The sequence below is a fragment of the Staurois parvus genome, unplaced genomic scaffold (genome assembly GCF_062004578.1).
Source record: "Staurois parvus isolate SC_StPar_1 unplaced genomic scaffold, SC_StPar_1.0 ptg003462l, whole genome shotgun sequence".
NCBI classification, from domain to species: domain Eukaryota; kingdom Metazoa; phylum Chordata; class Amphibia; order Anura; family Ranidae; genus Staurois; species Staurois parvus.
Window position 1 is genome coordinate 1 of NW_028321258.1, and position 20,946 is coordinate 20,946.

The 20,946-nt window shown below is 50.4% G+C and overlaps 1 protein-coding gene across 1 annotated transcript; it reads left to right on the top strand.

Annotated features, from left to right (window-relative positions):
• Positions 1-1,979: 1,979 nt before the first annotated feature.
• Positions 1,980-20,940, top strand: LOC149428159 (cleavage and polyadenylation specificity factor subunit 1-like; the record flags this gene model as incomplete). The annotated part of the gene is made up of 14 exons (XM_089667649.1): positions 1,980-2,126; positions 3,751-3,892; positions 5,639-5,817; positions 5,964-6,100; positions 6,189-6,363; positions 6,527-6,733; positions 9,121-9,201; positions 9,287-9,424; positions 9,505-9,657; positions 11,262-11,378; positions 14,305-14,395; positions 14,632-14,716; positions 20,197-20,338; positions 20,824-20,940. Coding segments are annotated over exons 1-14 (1,896 nt in total), but the record flags the coding sequence as incomplete, so codon positions are not given.
• Positions 20,941-20,946: the final 6 nt, after the last annotated feature.

A 20,946-nucleotide genomic window follows, 5' to 3' on the forward strand; every position in this document is an offset into this window, starting at 1 on the left:
GTATATTCACTCATCCTTCCCCTGCTCCCCCGGTATATTCACTCATCCTTCCCCTGCTCCCCCGGTATATTCACTCATCCTTCCCCTGCTCCCCCAGTATATTCACTCATCCTTCTCTCCTTCCCCTGCTCCCCCGATATATTCACTCATCCTTCCCCTGCTCCCCCGGTATATTCACTCATCCTTCCCCTGCTCCCCCAGTATAGTCACTCATCCTTCTCTTCTTCCCCTGCTTCACTGGTATATTCACTCATCCTTCTCTCCTTCCCCTGCTCCCCCGGTATAATCACTCCTCCTTCTCTCCTTCCCCTGCACCCCCGGTATATTCACTCATCCTTCCCTCCTTCCTCTGCTCCTCCAGTATATTCACTCATCCTTCTCTCCTTCCCCTGAGCCACCAGTATATTCACTCATCCTTCTCTCCTTCCCCTGCTCCCCCAGTATATTCACTCATCCTTCTCTCCTTCCCCTGCTCCCCCAGTATATTCACTCATCCTCTCTCCTTCCCTTGCTCCCCCAGTACATTCACTCATCTTTTCCCTGCTGCCCCGGTATATTCACTCATCCTTCCCCTGCTCCACCGGTATATTCACTCATCCTTCCCCTGCTCCACCGGTATATTCACTCATCCTTCCCCTGCTCCCCCAGTATATTCACTCATCCTTCTCTCCTTCCCCTGCTCCCCCGATATATTCACTCATCCTTCCCCTGCTCCCCCGGTATATTCACTCATCCTTCCCCTGCTCCCCCGGTATAGTCACTCATCCTTCTCTTCTTCCCCTGCTTCACTGGTATATTCACTCATCCTTCTCTCCTTCCCCTGCTCCCCCGGTATAATCACTCCTCCTTCTCTCCTTCCCCTGCACCCCCGGTATATTCACTCATCCTTCCCTCCTTCCTCTGCTCCTCCAGTATATTCACTCATCCTTCTCTCCTTCCCCTGAGCCACCAGTATATTCACTCATCCTTCTCTCCTTCCCCTGCTCCCCCGGTATATTCACTCATCCTTCTCTCCTTTCCCTGCTCCCCCGGTATATTCACTCATCCTTCTCTCCTTCCCCTGCCCCCCCCAGTATATTCACTCATCCTTCTCTCCTTCCCCTGCCCCCCCAGTATATTCACTCATCCTTTTCTCCTTCTCCTGCCCCCCCCAGTATATTCACTCATCCTTTTCTCCTTCCCGAGCCACCAGTATATTCACTCATCCTTCTCTCTCCCCCCCCAGTATATTCACTCATCCTTCTCTCCTTCCCCTGCTGCCCAGTAGATTCACTCATCCTTCTCTCCCCCCCCCCCCCCCCCAGTATATTCACTCATCCTTCTCTCCCCCCCCCCCCCCCCCCAGTATATTCACTCATCCTTCCCTTCTCAACCCCCCCCCCGCCCTTCCCCATCAACCCTAACCACTATGATTATTCATCCTTCCCTCCCCCCCCCCCCCCGCCCTTCCCCATCAACCCTAACCACTATGATTATTCATCCTTCCCCCCCCCCCCCGCCCTTCCCCATCAACCCTAACCACTATGATTGTTCATCCTTCTCTCCCCCCCCCCCCAGTATATTCACTCATCCTTCCCTTCTCAACCCCCCCCCCCCCCCCGCCCTTCCCCATCAACCCTAACCACTATGATTATTCATCCTTCCCTCCCCCCCCCCCCCGCCCTTCCCCATCAACCCTAACCACTATGATTATTCATCCTTCTCTGCTACCCCAGTATAATCACTCATCCTCCTACCTTTTCCACCGGTATGGTCACTCATATTTCTCTCTCCTCCCTGCTCCCCCAATATTGATCACTCATCCTCTTCTCCTCTCTCTGCTCCCCCAGTATGGTCTCTTACCTTTCAGTCTCCTTTCTGCTCCCCCAGTATGGTTGCTCATGTTTCTCTCTCCTCCCTGCTCCCCCAGTATAATCTCTCCTCCTTCTCCCTCTTCCATACCGGTCCATTATGGCCTCTTCTGCCCTCCGCCCCTCTCTGTCTGTCATGTTTCTATGTCTCACCGCCATCTCTTCTCACCCCTCCAGCAATCTGAGGACACGGAGGAGACAGCCATGGAAGCAGAAGAAGATGAGGAGAAAAACCGCCATGGTTTTCTCATCCTGAGCCGTGAAGACTCCACCATGGTAAGAGAAAATGCGTCACCCAAATTGTACATTTCGGTGGAGTTACGCGAGAACATCTGATACCTGAGAACATTCTTTCCTGATGGGTGATGGCATGATCCTTCCCATGTCCTCCTCACCTGTACTAGGACTGAGCGATTGTTTAGAAAGCGGAGATATCTGTGTAGGCAGTGTAAGGAAGGAGGGAAGAGAGTGAAATGGTCGAGCTGGAAGTCCTGGACTAGTACAACATATTCTATATATTTCTGACAGGAAGTAGACAAGGAAAATAGCTGCTCCACAAACTTGTGTACCCGTGTCCCAAGGAGATCAGGTGCAGACAGAATGGAGACCATTCCCGCCCCCCATGCAAGCACACTGATCATGTTGGTGGTATCAAAAAGCTTTATGGTTCAGGACAAACTCCCCTCGCTGATGCGTTTCACCATAGAAAGGAGCTAAGCCAGTTTCTCAGGTGAAACGCGTAAGTGGAGGTTTCCCTTGGGTGTGTTTGTCCTGAGCAATAAAGCTCTTCGAATCTGCTGATCTCATCGCTTTACATCCAGATTTTTGTGATTTTGCACAATAAAAGAAGAGTGGTGGGTAATGTCCGTTACCTGCCCGCTGATTGGTCCATGAGCAGTTCAGGTGCAGTCAGGATGATAGTGAATTTCTGCTGATATTAGAGTATGATAGGAAAGGTTTGACGCAGCTTTGTGTCCAAATTCAGTCAGAAACAATATTGAATAAAATGCAGTCATGAGAACTTTGAAGGGGCTTTCAGATCTGCTCTGTCATTGCTGTCCACCTAAGATCAGCCCTGTCCATCACCCACACAGACTCCACAGATCTCTGTCAGCGCTGTCCACCTAAGATCAGCCCTGTCCATCACCCACACAGACTCCACAGATCTCTGTCAGCGCTGTCCACCTAAGATCAGCCCTGTCCATCACCCACACAGACTCCACAGATCTCTGTCAGTGCTGTCCACCTAAGATCAGCCCTGTCCATCACCCACACAGACTCCACAGATCTCTGTCAGTGCTGTCCACCTAAGATCAGCCCTGTCCATCACCCACACAGACTCCACAGATCTCTGTCAGTGCTGTCCACCAGAGATCAGCCCTGTCCATCACCCACACAGACTCCACAGATCTATATCATTGCTGTCAGCGCTGTCCACCTAAGATCAGCCCTGTCCATCACCCACACAGACTCCACAGATCTATATCATTGCTGTCAGTGCTGTCCACCTAAGATCAGCATTGTTCATCTTCCCCGCATAGACTCTACATATCTCTGTCATAGCTGCCAGTGCTGCCAACTTAGATCAGCCCTGTCCATCACCTGCACAGACTCCACAGATCTCTGTCAGCGCTGTCCACCTAAGATCAGCCCTGTCCATCATCCAAAAATATTCCACAGATCTCTATCAGCCCTGTCCACCTTAGATCAGCCCTGTCCATCACCTGCACAGACTCCACAGATCTCTGTCAGTGCTGTCCACCAGATATCAGTCCTGTCCATCACCTGCACAGCCCCTACAGATCTGCTGTATCATTTCCACCAGTGCTGTCCAGCAGAGATCATTGTGCTTGGTGATGGCTCCCGTAGTAGATTAGCATTCTCTTCTGTCCTTTTGCAGATCCTCCAGACTGGACAGGAAATTATGGAGCTGGACACCAGCGGTTTTGCCACACAGGGCCCTACGGTGTACGCTGGGAACATCGGAGACAATAAATATATAGTACAAGTGTCCCCCCTGGGCATCCGTCTGCTGGAGGGAGGTGAGTGATGGGATCTGCTGTTTCACGTTTAGTGGTGGCTTGTATAGAAGGCTTTCTGTTCTGGCTTCTGGATGCCTTCCTTTCTTTGGCTTTCTGCCAGTTCAACAATCTTTATTAAGAAGTATGTGCTGCATTGTTGGCACTGTATGGTAACCTTAACACTGATCCTAAATGTATGCATTGGTGGATGAATACTATATCTTATCACAGTGATCCCAAGGTACAGAGCCGCTCAGATTGGCCCCGTACGCTGTGTCTAGTAACAAAGTCATCCTCACAGGCGCACTGGCCACCTGACGTTTTAAAAAAGGTGCTGCGGAAATAAATATCCCCTACTCTACCTATCACCAAATGCTTTTAACCACTTCAAGTCCGGATACTTTCACCCCCCTTCCTGTCCCGGCCAATTTTCAGCTTTCAGCGCTGTCACACTTTGAATGACAATTGCGCGGTCATGCAACACTGTACCCATATGAATTTTTTAGCATTTTTTTTTAGATAGATAAAGCTTTATCTTGGTGGTATTTATTCACCACTGGGAGTTTTATTTTTTTTGCTATGTAAATGAAAAAGCCCAAAATTTAGAAAAAAGTGTTTTTCTTATAAAATTTTGCAAATAAATAGTATTTCTTCGTAAATCTTGGCCAAAATGTATTCTATTATCTTTTTAGTAAAAAAAAAAAAATAACCCAAATTTAGTTTATAGCCAAAAATTATAATTTTTAAACTTTTTTAATTTTATTTTTATATATATATATTATTTTTAGTTTTTTTTTGTTTTTTTTGTTTTTTTTTACATACTGTCACCCTAGCAGTACAGTGTCACCATGGCATTTTTTTTAGACAGATAAAGCTTTATTTTGGTGGTATTTATTCACTGCTGGGATTTTTATTTTTTTTGCTTTAGAAATGAAGAAGTCCGATAATTTTGAAAAAAAGTGTTTTTCTTATAAAATTTTGCAAATAAATAATATTTCATCATAAATCTTGGCCAAAATTTATTCAGTTATCTTTTTAGTAAAAAAAAAAAATATTAGTTTATAACCAAAAATTATCATTTTAATAAAAAAATTTTTATTTGATTTTTTTTTATATTATTATTGTTTTTTTACATACTGTACTACTTGTGGGGGATGATGAAGATTTTTTTTTTTTTTTTTACACTGATTGCTTTTACACCCATAAAGGCTGTAAAAGCAATCATTTCTCCTTCTCTCTGGCTGCATTCCTGTGATTGGTCAAAGCTTGTCACATGGTACAAGGCTGTTGTGAATAGTCTTGTACCATGTGATCTCTGTGATCATTCACAGATTTCACACGTAGTAAGCAATGATGTCAGAAGTGACATCTTGCGTACTACTCTGCACATGATCACTGATTGTCCAATCAGTGATCAGATGATCGAGACCTCACACAGAGGTCCCGTACGACGATCGGTGTTCGGACACAGTGGGCACCAGATCGTGGTGCAGCGCGTTCCCAGGGAGTGTGCACAAGCAGGGTGCGGGGAGGCCGTTTATAAACAGCCACCCGCCCCTGCACTGCCACCGTCCGGCCGTTTATATACAACGGTTGAACGGGAGGTGGTCAAAATGGTGAAGAGGGCCTCTCAAAACAACTGAAATATAGGCAGCAACTGAGGTTTATAGCTGCCCTAATTTAACGTGCATCTGCCCTAGGCTTTTCCTTCGCCTCTCTGCAAATGTTCTCTAATACCTGTTGATTGTGTCTGTTTTTATGTCTCAGTGAATCAGCTGCACTTCATCCCGGTGGACCTGGGCTCCCCCATTGTTCACTGTACCGTGGCAGACCCCTACGTGGTCATTCTTAGTGCAGAAGGTCAGTTGGCGATGTTCCAGCTGAAAAGTGACTCGTATGGAGGCAAATCTCATCGGCTCGCTCTACAGAAACCCAACATACATTATGTGAGTAGATTTCCCTATTGCCTGGGGCATGTATTACAGGCTGCTGGGGGAGGCGGGTGGGGGGGGGTGGTAATGGGCTCATTGGTTCTGCCTCCACTTTGCACCATCCTAATGTTGAGCTCTCCCTTTTTGCTGTCTCTGTCCAGCAATCGAAGGTCATCGCTGTCTGCATTTATCGTGATGTCAGTGGTATGTTCACCACAGAGACCAGATCTGCCCCAGTGAAGGAGGACAGCGCCCCCCAGAGTGTATCTGAAGGAGACAGTCTGTCGCAGGAGATTAGGTGAGACATGCAGTGGTGAAGCACAGTGAGATAACTGTGGTAGATCTGTCGTCTGTTTACTAATCATACATCTTGTGTTTGGTGTCAGCCGCTCTGTAGATGATGAGGACGAGATGCTGTATGGAGATTCAGGATTCCTCTCCAGTCCGAGTAAGGAAGAGCCTCGTCGGAGCAATATTCCCACCACAGAACGTGATTCTTCCCAGTATAAGACTGAGCCGACACACTGGTGTGTGGTGGTCAGAGAGAATGGTATAATGGAGGTGAGATCCTGGGAGGTGATGGTGTCATTGGGCGATACATTAAGAAGAATTAACAGTTCCAACTATCGCTGTGCACTGCAGGCTCCTGGCAATCCCCAGTTGTCCAGATTAGAGCCAGCATTGTCATAAATTGTCCAGTCTGACCCCAATTTATTTCCCACAGATCTACCAGGTCCCGGACTGGCGTCTGGTCTTCCTCGTCAAGAATTTCCCTGTGGGGTTGAAAGTTCTTGTGGATAGTTCCTTTGGACAGCCCATTACTCAAGGAGATGCCAAAAAAGAAGAAGTAACCCGGCAGAATGAGATGCCTCTGGTGAAGGAGGTTCTGCTGGTGGGGCTGGGAAACCAACAAAGTCGCCCTTATTTACTGGTAAGATATTACCTGAGGAAAAGTATTCATTGTCTGCCTGAAACTCCCCCACTATTACTTTTTAGTGTGCAATCTCTTTGCCAGATTTATATCTGCCTATATTTATATGTAGTGTGACTTCTTTCTGCAGTGGTATGGTCCATCCCCCTATGTTTCTATATAATCTGACTTCAGTCTGCAGTGGTATGATCCAGCTCCCTATAATCATATATAACTTTACTTTCCCCCACTATGGTGTGGTCCATCTCCCAATGTTTCTATATAATCTGATTTCTGTCTGCAGTGGTATGGTCCATCTGCCTATATTTATATGTAACTTAACTTCCCTCTATGGTGGTGTGATCCATCTCCCTATATTCATATATAACTTTACTTCCCCCTGCAATGGTATGGTCCATCTCCCTATGTTTCAATATAATCTGGCTTCCCTCTGCAGTGGTATGGTCCATCTCCCTATGTTTCAATATAATCTGGCTTCCCTCTGCAGTGGTACGGTCCATCTCCCTATGTTTCTATTTAATCTGACTTGTGTCTGTGGTGGAATGGTTAATTTCCTTATATTGATATATAACTTGACTTCCCTCTGAAATGGTGCAATCCATTTGCCTTTTTTATGTATAACTTTACTTCCCTTTGCAGTGGTATGGTCCATCTCCCTTATATTTCTATATAATCTGTCTGTTGTCTGCAGTGTTATGGCCAGTTTCCTTATATTCATATATACACTATATTGCCAAAGGTATTGGGCCGCCGTCCTTTCCATGCACATGAACGTCAATGGCATCCCAGTTTTAGTCCTTAGGGTTCAATATGGCGTTGGCCCCGCCCTTTGCAGCTGTAACAGCTTCAACTCTTCTGGGAAGGCCGTGCACAAGGTTTAGGAGGGTGTCTATGGGAAGGTTGGACCATTCTTCCAGAAGCACATTTGTCAGGTCAGGCACTGATGTCGGGGGAGGAGGCCTGGCTTGCAGTCTCCACTCTAATTCATTCCAAAGGTGTTCTATGGGGTTGAGGTCAGGACTCTGTGCAGGCCAGTCAAGTTCCTCCACCCCAAACTGGCTCCTCCATGTCTTTATGGACCTTGCTTTGTGCACTGGTGGGCAGTCATGTTGGAATAGGAAGGGGCCATCCCCAAACTCTTCCCACAAAGTTGGGAACATGAAATTGTCCAAAACGTCGCCTTAAGAGTTCCCTTCACTGGAACTAGGGGGCCAAGCCCAACCCCTGAAAAACAACCCCACACCATAATCCCCCCTCCACCAAACTTTACACTTGGCACAATGCAGTCAGGCAAGTACTGTTTTGGCAACCGCCAAACCCAGATATGTTCATCAGATTGCCAGACAGAGAAGTGTGATTCGTCACCCCAGAGAACACGTCTCCTCTGCTCTAGAGCTGCTCGGCCATGGAAACCCATTCCATGAAGCTCTCTACGCACTGTTGTTGGGCTCATCTGAGGCCACACCAAGTTTGGAGGTTTTTAGCTATTGACTCTGCAGACAGTTGGCGACTTCTGCACACTGTGCGCTTCAGCATGCGCTAACCCCGCTCTGTCATGTGACGTGGCCTACCACTTGGTGGCTGAGTTGCTGTTGCTCCCAGTTGCTTCCACTTTGTTATAATCCCACTAACAGTTGAGCGTGGAATATTTAGTAGCCAGGAAATGTCACGGATGGACTTATTGCCCAGGTGGCCACCTATCACGGGACCACGCTTGGAGTCACTGAGCTCCTGAGAGCGATCCATTCTTTCACCAATGTTTGTAGAAGCCGTCTGCATGCCTAGGGGCTTGATTGTATACACCTGTGTCCATGGAGGGGATTGGAGCACCTGAATCACATGATATGGAGGGGATTGGAACGCCTGGATCACATGATTGGGAGGACTAGCCCAATACTTTTGGCAATACAGTGAAACTTAACTTCCCTCTTCAATGATATGGTCCATATTATTATATTTATATATAAATTTGGCTTCCCTCTGCAGTGGTATGGTCCATCTCTCTATATTGATCTATAACTTTTCTTCCCTCTGCAGTAGTATGGTCTATCTGCCTATATTCATATATAACTTCACTTCCCTGTACAGTGATGTGGTCTATCTCTTTGTTTCTATATCATTTGACTTCCCTCTGCAATGGTATGATCCATCTGCCTTTATTCCTATATAAGCTGACTTCCCTCTGCAGTGGTTTGGTCCATCTCCTTATATTCATGTATAACATGACTTTCCTCTGCGCCCTCCCTCCTGCATATTGGTATGGTCCGTATTACCAGTGACATCCTCCTGTATGTTCATCCCTATATTCACATTTGTTCTGCCTCCCCCTCCCCTTTGCAGTAGTATGGTTCAGACATCCTCTGTATAACTATTCTGTGAATTGACAGGTCCTTGTGGATTCCGAGCTGCTGATCTATGAAGCATTTGCACACGACTCTCAGGGGAATCTGAAAGTTCGATTTAAAAAGGTGAGTAATGATAACATCTGTTGCCATGGATCTCCTTCTCTAGTAGAATCTCTCTTCAAGCCTGTACCCCAATCTTCTCCTACAGGTTCCTCATAATATAAATATCAGGGAGAAGAAGCAGAAACAGTCTAAGAAGAAGGCTGAAGGTTCGGCGGAGGATCTTGGTGCCCGCGCTCGTGTTGCACGGTTCCGATTCTTCCAGGACATCTATGGATATTCAGGGGTGAGTGATCACTTGGAGGTGGGTGTTTGGTCAAGGGGGGCAGGTTATAGTTTATCACTTACTCTTCATTTGCTTCTCAGGTGTTCATATGTGGCCCCTCCCCTCACTGGCTGCTAGTCACTTCTCGTGGCGCCTTACGTCTGCACCCCATGACCATCGATGGATCCATTGAATCATTTGCCCCCTTCCACAACGTCAACTGCCCCAGAGGGTTCCTCTACTTCAACCGGCAGGTGAGGAGCCCTTCCTTTGCATGGTGGGGAGGAGGAGGTGAGGTCCCCCCTGTCTCTCAGTAAGTAGGGATACAGGAAGGGCAGCACGGTGGGGAAGAGGTGGTGAGGTCTCCCATGTCTGTCTCTCAGTAAGTAGGGGTGCAGGAAGGGCAGCATGGTGGGGAAGAGGTGGTGAGGTCTCCCATGTCTGTCTCTCAGTGAGTAGGGATGCAGGAAGGGCAGCATGGTGGTGGGGAGGAAGTGAGGTCCTCTCTGTCTGTCTCTCATTGAGTAGGGATGCAGGAAGGACAGCATGGTGGGGAGGAGGAGGTGAGGTCCTCTCTGTCTGCCTTGCAGTGAGTAAGGATGTAGGAAGGACAACCTGGTGGAGAGGTGGTGGGGTCCCCGCTCTCTGCCTCGCAGTGAGTAGGGATGCAGGAAGGACAGCATGGTGGAGAGGTCCCCTCTGTCTTTTTCTCAGTGAGTAGGGATGCAGGAAGGGCAGCATGGTGGGGAGGTGGTGAGGTCCCCTCTGTCTGTCTCTTGGTTAGTAGAGATATTGAAAGGGCAGCATGGTGGGGAGGAGGGGAGGTCCCGTCTGTCTGCCTCTCATTGAGTAGGGATGATGGGGAGGTCCCCCCTGTCTGTCTCTCAGTAAGTAGGGATGCAGGAAGGGCAGCATGATGCGGAGGTAGTGAGGTGGTCCCCCCTGTCTGTCTCTCAGTAAGTAGGAATGCAGGAAGGGCAGCATGGTGGGGAGGTGATGGGGAGGTCCCCCTTGTCTGTCTCTCAGTAAGTAGGAATGCAGGAAGGGCAGCATGGTGGGGAGGTGATGGGGTGGTCCCCTTGTCTGTCTCTCTGTAAGTAGGGATGCAGGAAGGGTAGCATGGTGGGGAGGTGGTGAGGTCCTCTCTGTCTGCCACTCATTGAGTAGTGATGCAGGAGGGGCAGCATGGTGGGGAGGTGATGGGGAGGTCCCCCTTGTCTGTCTCTCAGTAAGTAGGAATGCAGGAAGGGCAGCATGGTGGGGAGGTGATGGGGTGGTCCCCTTGTCTGTCTCTCTGTAAGTAGGGATGCAGGAAGGGTAGCATGGTGGGGAGGTGGTGAGGTCCTCTCTGTCTGCCACTCATTGAGTAGTGATGCAGGAGGGGCAGCATGGTGGGGAGGTGATGGGGAGGTCCCCCTTGTCTGTCTCTCAGTAAGTAGGAATGCAGGAAGGGCAGCATGGTGGGGAGGTGATGGGGAGGTCCCCCTTGTCTGTCTCTCAGTAAGTAGGAATGCAGGAAGGGCAGCATGGTGGGGAGGTGATGGGGAGGTCCCCCTGTCTCTCAGTAAGTAGGAATGCAGGAAGGGTAGCATGGTGGGGAGGTGGTGAGGTCCTCTCTGTCTGCCACTCATTGAGTAGTGATGCAGGAGGGGCAGCATGGTGGGGAGGTGATGGGGAGGTCCGGCCTGTCTGTCTCACAGGACACAGGAAGGGCAGCATGGTGGGGAGGTGATGGGGTGGTCCCTCTGTCTGTCTCTCTGTAAGTAGGGATGCAGGAAGGGCAGCATGGTAGGGAGGTGGTGAGGTCCCCCCTGTCTGTCTCTCAGTAAGTTTTTATATTGGCGGATTTGTTCTGCAGGGTGAATTACGGATCAGTGTCCTTCCTGCTTACTTATCATATGACGCTCCCTGGCCCGTCCGGAAGATCCCTCTTCGCTGCACGGCGCACTACGTGTCCTATCATGTGGAGTCTAAGGTGAGTCCAAGGCCTGACCGGCTGGTGCGTCGATTTGACGTGGAAGGAGATTTGGGAGGTTCCTGCTCTGCACAGTATTGGTCGTCTATTTTGAGCGAAACTTTACTGTATGGATGATCTCACCAACCAAGTGCACAGAATTCTACTGAACCTTCCAGGAAAGCCGTGGGCTGTGTGAGGTCTGGAGCCGCTCACTCTGGTCTGTCCTGGTAGGGCTCGTGCATAGATCAATAAATCGTTATTTACTATATACAGGTGAAACTCAAAAAATTAGAATATGGTGCAAAAGTTGATTTATTTCAGTGCAGCAACTTAAAAGGTGAAACTAATATATGAGACTCATTCCATGCAAAGCAAGATAGTTCCAGCCGTGATTTGTCATCATTGTGATGATTATGGCTTACAGCTCATGAAAACCCCAAATCCACAATCTCAGAAAATGAGAATATTGTGAAAAGGTGGAATATTCTCGGCTCAAAGTGTCCCACTCTAATCCGCTCATTCAGCCATAACACCTGCAAAGGGTTCCTGAGCCTTTAAATGGTCTCTCAGTCTGGTTCAGTAGGAATCCCAAAGACTGCTGACCTGACACCATCACTGACACCCTCCATAAGGAGGGAAAGCCTCAAAAGGTCATTGCAGAAGAAGTTGGATGTTCCCAAAGTGCTGTATCAAAGCACATTAATAGAAAGTTATGTGGAAGGGAAAAGTGTGGAAGAAAAAGGTGCACAAGCAGCAGGGATGACCGCAGCCTGGAGAGGATTGTCAGGAAAAGGCCATTCAAAAGTGTTGGACTTTCATAAGGAGTGGACTGAGGCTGGAGTCAGTGCATCAAGAGCCACCACACACAGACGGATCCTGGACATGGGCTTCAAATGTTGTATTCCTCTTGTCAAGCCGCTCCTGAACAACAAACAACGTCAGAAGCATCTTACCTGGGCTAAAGAAACACAGACCTGGTCTGTCCTCAGTGGTCCAAAGTCCTCTTTTCTGATAACAACTTTTGCATCTCATTTGGAAACCAAGGACCCCGAGTATGGAGGAAGAATGCAGAGGCCCAAGGACCCCGAGTATGGAGGAAGAATGGAGAGGCCCAAGGACCCCGAGTATGGAGGAAGAATGGAGAGGCCCAAGGACCCCGAGTATGGAGGAAGAATGGAGAGGCCCAAGGACCCCGAGTATGGAGGAAGAATGGAGAGGCACAAGGACCCCGAGTATGGAGGAAGAATGGAGAGGCCCAAGGACCCCGAGTATGGAGGAAGAATGGAGAGGCCCAAGGACCCCGAGTATGGAGGAAGAATGGAGAGGCCCAAGGACCCCGAGTATGGAGGAAGAATGGAGAGGCCCAAGGACCCCGAGTATGGAGGAAGAATGGAGAGGCCCAAGGACCCCGAGTATGGAGGAAGAATGGAGAGGCCCAAGGACCCCGAGTATGCAGGAAGAATGGAGAGGCCCAAGGACCCCGAGTATGGAGGAAGAATGCAGAGGCCCAAGGACCCCGAGTATACAGGAAGAATGCAGAGGCACAAGGACCCCGAGTATGGAGGAAGAATGCAGAGGCCCAAGGACCCCGAGTATGGAGGAAGAATGGAGAGGCACAAGGACCCCGAGTATGGAGGAAGAATGGAGAGGCACAAGGACCCCGAGTATGGAGGAAGAATGGAGAGGCACACACTGCAAGATGCTTGAAGTCCAGTGTGAAGTTTCCACAGTCTGTGTTGATTTGGGGAGCCATGTCATCTGCTGGTGTTGGTCCACTGTGCTTCATTAATACAGGGTCAGCGCAGCCGTCTACCAGGAGATTTTGGAGCACTTCATGATTCCTTCCACAGACGAGCTTTATGGGGACGCTGACTTCATTTTCCAGCAGGACTTGGCACCTCCCACACTGCCAAAAGCACCAAAACCTGGTTCAATGACCGTGGGATTACTGTGCTTGATTGGCCAGCAAACTCGCCTGACCTGAACCCCATAGAGAATCTATGGGGCATTGCCAAGAGAAAGATGAGAGAAATGAGACCGAACAATGCAGAAGAGCTGAAGGCCGCTATTGAAGCATCCTGGTCTTCCATAACACCTCAGCAGTGCCACAGGCTGATAGCTTCCATGCCACGCCGCATTGAGGCAGTAATTGCTGCAAAAGGGGCCCCAACCAAGTACTGAGTACATATACAGCTTCTACTTTTCAGAGGTGCGATATTGTTCTATGTACAATCCGTGTTTTATTGATTGCATGGAATATTCTCATTTTCTGAGATTGTGGATTTGGGGTTTTCATGAGCTGTAAGCCATAATCATCACAATGATGACAAATCACGGCTTGAACTATCTTGCTTTGCATGTAATGAGTCTCATATATTAGTGTCACCTTTTAAGTTGCTGCACTGAAATCAATGAACATTTGCACCATATTCTCATTTTTCACGTTTCACCTGTATATCCATTTGTATAGAATCTGTTAAAGCGGAGTTCCGCCCAAACGGGGAAGTTCTGCTTTAAGGACTGCTTTCCAGTAAGGATTGGCACCTTTGGGGAGCGGGTACCTGAATTTGACAGGTACCCGCTCCCACTTCCGGTCCAATTGCCTAGGGGCGATCGGAAGCGGAAGGTGTCCTCCCTCTCTGTAGTCTTTTAGGACATGTGACAGGTCCCAGAAGACTACAGGACCATTCATGAAGCGCAGCGGGCACCCGGCTGTGAAGCCGCAAGCTGTCACAGCCGGATGCCCAACACTGAAGATACCGGCCTCCTGGAATACAGGACGGCCAGTGAAGCGGACTGTGGGGGACACACCGAGGTAAGTGGCTGTTTTTTAAAAGTCAGCAGCTACAGTTTTTGTAGCTGCTGACTTTTATTTTTTGACAGCGTGAGTGGAACTCCTCTTTAAGTCCTAGAGATCCCATTGCTTGTTCTGTTGCTGTCGCAGGTGTATACAGTTGTCACAAGCGTGCATGATACGTGTACTCGGATCCCTCGCATGACTGGGGAGGAGAAGGAGTTTGAGACCATGGAGAGAGGTGAGCGGACATGCTGCGTGTTGTAGTCCATGTAAAGTACTGTCTCATATTCCATCCTGGAGATGTCCTTGTATCTAATATTGTATAACTTTCAGTTTTTTCTGTTATTCTTGTGTTCCTTTGTAGTGACCTACCTTACCTACCCGTCACATATTCAAGGCATCCAAAGCCGTTGAATGTCCTCCTCAGTGTTGTGTGTGATTTATATATAACTCCTGGTATCCTTGTTCTTGTAGACGATCGCTATATTTCACCAGTTCAAGAGGCGTTTTCCATCCAGCTAATCTCCCCTGTCAGCTGGGAGACCATCCCGAACACCAGGTACTGTACCCACTTCTGTCATCTTTGAGGATGATGGGAGGTGCAACTAATGTACCAGCTTTCTGTACTCCACCTTCATCCTCTCCAGGTAACGACCCTGAATACCAGTATGTTTCCTCTTCTTTACTGGGGGTATATGCCCTGCCTGTGACATCATTCCTATTAGGAAAGCAAACTCGCCCTTTAGGCAGTGTTGTCCCAAACAAACTCTGAAACCCCCTCCGCGTTGGATCCCTGAGACAATCCCCGGGACTCCCCTCCGCCTTGGATCCCTGGGACAATCCCCTGGACACCCCTCCGCCTTGGATCCCTGGGACAATCCCCGGGACTCCCCTCCGCCTTGGATCCCTGGGACAATCCCCTGGACACCCCTCCGCCTTGGGTCCCTGGGACGCCCCTGTGCCTTGGATCCCTGGGACAATCCCCGAAACATCCCTCCGCCTTGGATCCCTGGGACAATCCTCCGCCTTGGATCCCTGGGACAATCCCTGGGACACCCCTGCCCCTTGGATCACTGGGACAATCCCCTGGACACCCCTCCGCCTTGGATCCCTGGGATGCCCCTGTGCCTTGGATCCCTGGGACAATCCCCGGGACGCCCCTCCGCCTTGGATCCCTGGGAGAATCCCCGGGACACCCCTCCGCCGTGGGTCTCTAGGACGCCCCCCCACCTTGGATCCCTGGGACAATCCCCGAAACGTCCCTCCACCTTGGATCCCTGGGATAATCCCTGGGACACCCCTCCGCCTTGGATCCCTAGGACGCCCCTCTGCCTTGGATCCCTGGGACAGTCCCTGGGAAGCCCCTCCGCCTCGAAACCCTGAAACAATCCCCGGGACACCCCTCCGCCTTGGATCCCTGGGACAATCCCTGTGATGCCCCTCCACCTCGGATCCCTGTAACAATCCCCATGATGCCCCTCCACCTCGGATCCCTGGGACAGTCCCCGGGACGCCCCTCTGCCTTGGATCCCTGGGAAAATCCCCGGGACGCCCCTCTGCCTTGGATCCCTGGGAAAATCCCTGGGACACCCCTCTGCCTTGGATCCCTGGGACAGTCCCCGGGGCACCCCTCCTCCTTGGATCCCTGGGACAGTCCCCGGGACACCCCTCCTGCTTGGATCCCTGGGACGCCCCTCCTCCTTGGATCCCTGGGACAATCCTCAGGATGCCCCTTCTCCTTGGATTATTGGGACAACCCCCGGGACGCCCCTCTGCCTCGGAACCCTGGGATGCCCCTCTGCCTCGAAACCCTGAGACAATCCCCGGGACACCCCTCCGCCTTGGATCCCTGGGACAATCCCCGGGATGCCCCTCCGCCTTGGATCCCTGGGACAATCCCCAGGACGCCCCTCCGCCTCGGATCCCTGGGACAATCCCCGGGACGCCCCTCCGCCTCGGATTCCTGGGACAATCCCCGGGACGCCTCTCTCCGCCTCGGATCCCTGGGACAATCCCCGGGACGCCTCTCTCCGCCTCGGATCCCTGGGACAATCCCCGGGACACCCATCCGCCTCGGATCCCTGGGACAATCCCCGGGACGCCCCTCCGCCTTGGATTCCTGGGACAATCCCCGGGACGCCCCTCCGCCTCGGATCCCTGGGACAATCCCCGGGACGCCTCTCTCCGCCTCGGATCCCTGGGACAATCCCCGGGACACCCATCCGTCTCGGATCCCTGGGACAATCCCCGGGACGCCTCTCTCCGCCTCGGATCCCTGGGACAATCCCCGGGACACCCATCCGTCTCGGATCCCTGGGACAATCCCCGGGACGCCCCTCCGCCTCGGATTCCTGGGACAATCCCCGGGACGCCCATCCGTCTCGGATCCCTGGGACAATCCCCGGGACGCCCCTCCGCCTCGGATTCCTGGGACAATCCCCGGGACGCCCCTCCGCCTCGGTTCCCTGGGACAATCCCCGGGACACCCCTCCGCCTCGGGTCCCTGGGACAATCCCCGGGACGCCTCTCCGCCTTGGATTCCTGGGACAATCCCCGGGACGCCCCTCCGCCTCGGGTCCCTGGGACAATCCCCGGGACGCCCCTCTGCCTCGGATCCCTGGGACAATCCCCGGGATGCCCCTCCGCCTCGGATCACTGGGACAATCCCCGGGACGCCCCTCCGCCTCGGATCCCTGCGACAATCCCCGGGACGCCCCTCCGCCTCGGATCCCTGGGACAATCCATGGGACGCCCCTCCGCCTCGGATCCCTGGGACAATCCCCGGGACGCCCCTCCGCCTCGGATCCCTGGGACAATCCCCGGGACGCCCCTCCGCCTCGGATCCCTGGGACAATCCCCGGGACGCCCCTCCGCCTCGGATCCCTGGGACAATCCCCGGGACGCCCCTCCGCCTCGGATCCCTGGGACAATCCCCGGGACGCCCCTCCGCCTCGGATCCCTGGGACAATCCCCGGGACGCCCCTCCGCCTCGGATCCCTGGGACAATCCCCGGGACGCCCCTCCGCCTCGGATCCCTGGGACAATCCCCGGGACGCCCCTCCGCCTCGGATCCCTGGGACAATCCCCGGGACGCCCCTCCGCCTCGGATCCCTGGGACAATCCCCGGGACGCCCCTCCGCCTCGGATCCCTGGGACAATCCCCGGGACGCCCCTCTGCCTCGGATCCCTGGGACGCCCCTCCGCCTCAGATCCCTGGGACAATCCCCGGGACGCCCCTCCGCCTCGGATCACTGGGACAATCCCCGGGACGCCCCTCCGCCTTGGATCTCTGGAACGCCCCTCCGCCTTCAGCAGCAGATCCCTGGGTCCAGGATTGCTGAGCAAATCTATAATTTATCAAACAATGCTGCTTTATTTTAATGCGTAATTAGTTCAGGGGTTAGACAAAAATATGGAAACGCTTCATGATTTGCGAGTGTGGAAGTGACGCCATGTTTGGCGGTGAAAGCAGAAGGGATGTAACTTTTTTTGGCATTCGCTGTGTGATGAGACACCTAGCTACGGTGGGAAGCCTCTTTCCTCATTCACAGCGTGCGCTGCTAGTAATACGGAGTCATGTCAGAGCTTACTGAGCTTCAAAGAGGGCAAATGTTGGTGCCGCTCAGCTGGTGCCTCTGTGACTGAAGTTGCCAATTTATTTACCGTGTTGTGATATCCAGTATCAAAGGTTATGGTGACATATACAGTTTCCGGGAAAACATTGTCTATAAGCATAAGCACCGCCCACATGGTCACCTGACCGAAAGAGACAAAAGGAGATTGCGCAGGATTGTGACCCGAAATCGGAAAACAACAAAAGTAACTGCAGAGCTCAATCTCAGTCCCTGAGTCATGTGAAGACTAAGGTTAGGCTCTGCAGTCACTTGTTTTCTTATTTCGGGTCACAATCCTGCGCATTGTCCTTTTGTCTCTTTTGGTCAGGTGACCATGTGGGCGGTGCTTATGCTTATAGATGATATTTTCCCGGAAACTGTATATGCCGTCATAACCTTTAATACTCAACCTCGCCACACAGCAAATCGGCAACTTCAGTCACAGAGGTGCCAGCTAAGCAGCACCAACAATTTCTTTACAGCTCAGTAAGCTTTGACTTGACTCCATATTACTAGCAGCAGTGATTGAGGAAAGTGAGGCTTCCCACCTGTTAGCTAGGTGTCTCATCGCACAGCGGAAGTGAAAGAATGTTACATCACTTCCGCTTTGCACTTCCTGCAAATCAGGAGTGTTTCCATATTTGTGTCTAACTCCTGTATATTCCAGTAGTTGGACAGATGACAAGAAAACACCACAAAAAGCAATGAAGACTTTCTCAATGATGTTCCCTCATGCCAGGAGCCTCTTCCCCATCACTTTCTCAGCCATCTTTTCCCATAATGGGGGCCTCCTTACCCTGTGAGCACTTAGGACGGCATTGCCTTGTGTCCTCATTAAATTATCAATGCCTTTGTGTTCAGGAGTGAGGCCACAAGTTATTGGTTGAAGCTCAGTGTTCAGGAGTGATGCCAGTGGTTCTTGGTTGAAGGTCTTTGTTTTGATGTGAGACCATGGTTTTGGTTAAAGGTCTGTGAGCAGTAATGAGTTCAAGCTTTGGTTGGTTTGTGTTCAGTAATGAGGCCAGTATTCGGTTAATGGTTTGTGTGCACTAATGTGGCCAGTTTATTTATAGGTATTCATTTTTTAAAGCCTATGTTTAAGAAAACAGTGGGTTATGGTTGAAGGTCTGTGTTCAGGAGGATGGTATGGTTGAAGGTCTGTGTTCAGGAGGATGGTATGGTTGAAGGTCTGTGTTCAGGAGGATGGTATGGTTGAAGGTCTGTGTTCAGGAGGATGGTATGGTTGAAGGTCTGTGTTCAGGAGGATGGTATGGTTGAAAGTCTGTGTTCAGGAGGAAGGTATGGTTGAAGGTCTGTGTTCAGGAGGAAGGTATGGTTGAAGGTCTGTGTTCAGGAGGATGGTATGGTTGAAGGTCTGTGTTCAGGAGGAAGGTATGGTTGAAGGTCTGTGTTCAGGAGGATGGTATGGTTGAAGGTCTGTGTTCAGGAGGATGGTATGGTTGAAGGTCTGTGTTCAGGAAGACGGTAGTTTTGGTTGACGGTCTATCTTCAGGAGGACAGTATGGTTGAAGGTCCGTGGTCAAGAGGACCGTAGTTTTGGTTTAAGGTCTGTGTTCAGGAGGACAGTAGTTTTGGTTGACGGTTTATGTTCAGGAAGACAGTAATTTTGGTTGATGGTCTATGTTCAGGAGGACAGTAGTTTTGGTTGAAGGTCTATGTTCAGGAGGACAGTAGTTTTGGCTGAAGGTCTATGTTCAGGAGGACAGTAGTTTTGGTTGAAGGTCTATGTTCAGGAGGACAGTAGTTTTGGCTGAAGGTCTATGTTCAGGAGGACAGTAGTTTTGGTTGAAGGTCTATGTTCAGGAGGACAGTAGTTTTGGTTGAAGGTCTATGTTCAGGAGGACAGTAGTTTTGGTTGAAGGTCTATGTTCAGGAGGACAGTAGTTCTGGTTGAAGGTCTATGTTCAGGAGGACAGTATGGTTGAAGGTCTATGTTCAGGAGGACAGTATGGTTGAAGGTCTCTGTTCAGGAGGACAGTAGTTTTGGTTGAAGGTCTATGTTCAGGAGGACAGTAGTTTTGGTTGAAGGTCTGTGTTCAGGACAGTAGTTTTGGTTGAAGGTCTGTGTTCAGGAGGACAGTAGTTTTGGTTGAAGGTCTATGTTCAGGACAGTAGTTTTGGTTGAAGGTCTGTGTTCAGGAGGACAGTAGTTTTGGTTGAAGGTCTATGTTCAGGACAGTAGTTTTGGTTGAAGGTCTATGTTAAGGAGGACAGTAGTTTTGGTTGAAGGTCTGTGTTCAGTAGTGGTTTTTTGAAGATTTATTTTTATGATAGCAGTTTTCAGTAGAAGGTCTGTGTCTAGGAGGACGGTGGTTTTTGGTTGAAGGTCTGTGTTTAGGAGGACAGTGGTTTCAGCTTCTGGTCTGTTATGTGGTATAAAGCCAGCATCTTCTCTGTGTTTCAGGATCGATTTGGAGGAATGGGAGCACGTCACCTGCATGAAAACCGTCAACTTGAAGAGTGAAGAGACGGTATCTGGCCTAAAGGGGTACATTGCAGTGGGCACATGTCTGATGCAGGGAGAGGAAGTGACCTGTAGAGGGCGGGTAAGTCACATTATGGGAAGCCATTTCCGCTTTCCATTGTAAGTCCTGGGATGAAGGGTCAGACACACAAGAAAACTGTAGATAGGCAAAGTCGGGCAGCCAGAACAGACTAGGAATGGGATGAATGGGTTCGTGACTGCTGAAATATGGACAGAGGATAATTTCCTGGTTTCAAGAGATATATTGTCTGTAAAAAAGCAAATATTGGAATGTAATCCCTGGTGATCCAGGTCAGGAAGGTCCTTCTTCAGGCAATTCCTGTTATAGGGTGACAACACTCTGTCTCCCAGTTGTGCATAGTCACTCTGTCACAGGGACTTCTGACGGAGTCTATAAATGGCTGTTTCAACACCTTACTCAGATCCATTGTTGTCACCATCCATAATCCTGCCCTGAGACATCAGTGGTTTGATACGAAGTGCCCAGAGCACACTAATCTTTACATCACCAGGTCCTCATTATTGCTGCTCTCTCCCCATCTTCAGATACTTATCATGGACATCATAGAAGTGGTCCCGGAGCCGGGGCAGCCTCTGACCAAGAACAAGTTCAAGGTTCTGTATGAAAAGGAGCAGAAGGGTCCGGTCACCGCCCTTTGCCATTGTAAC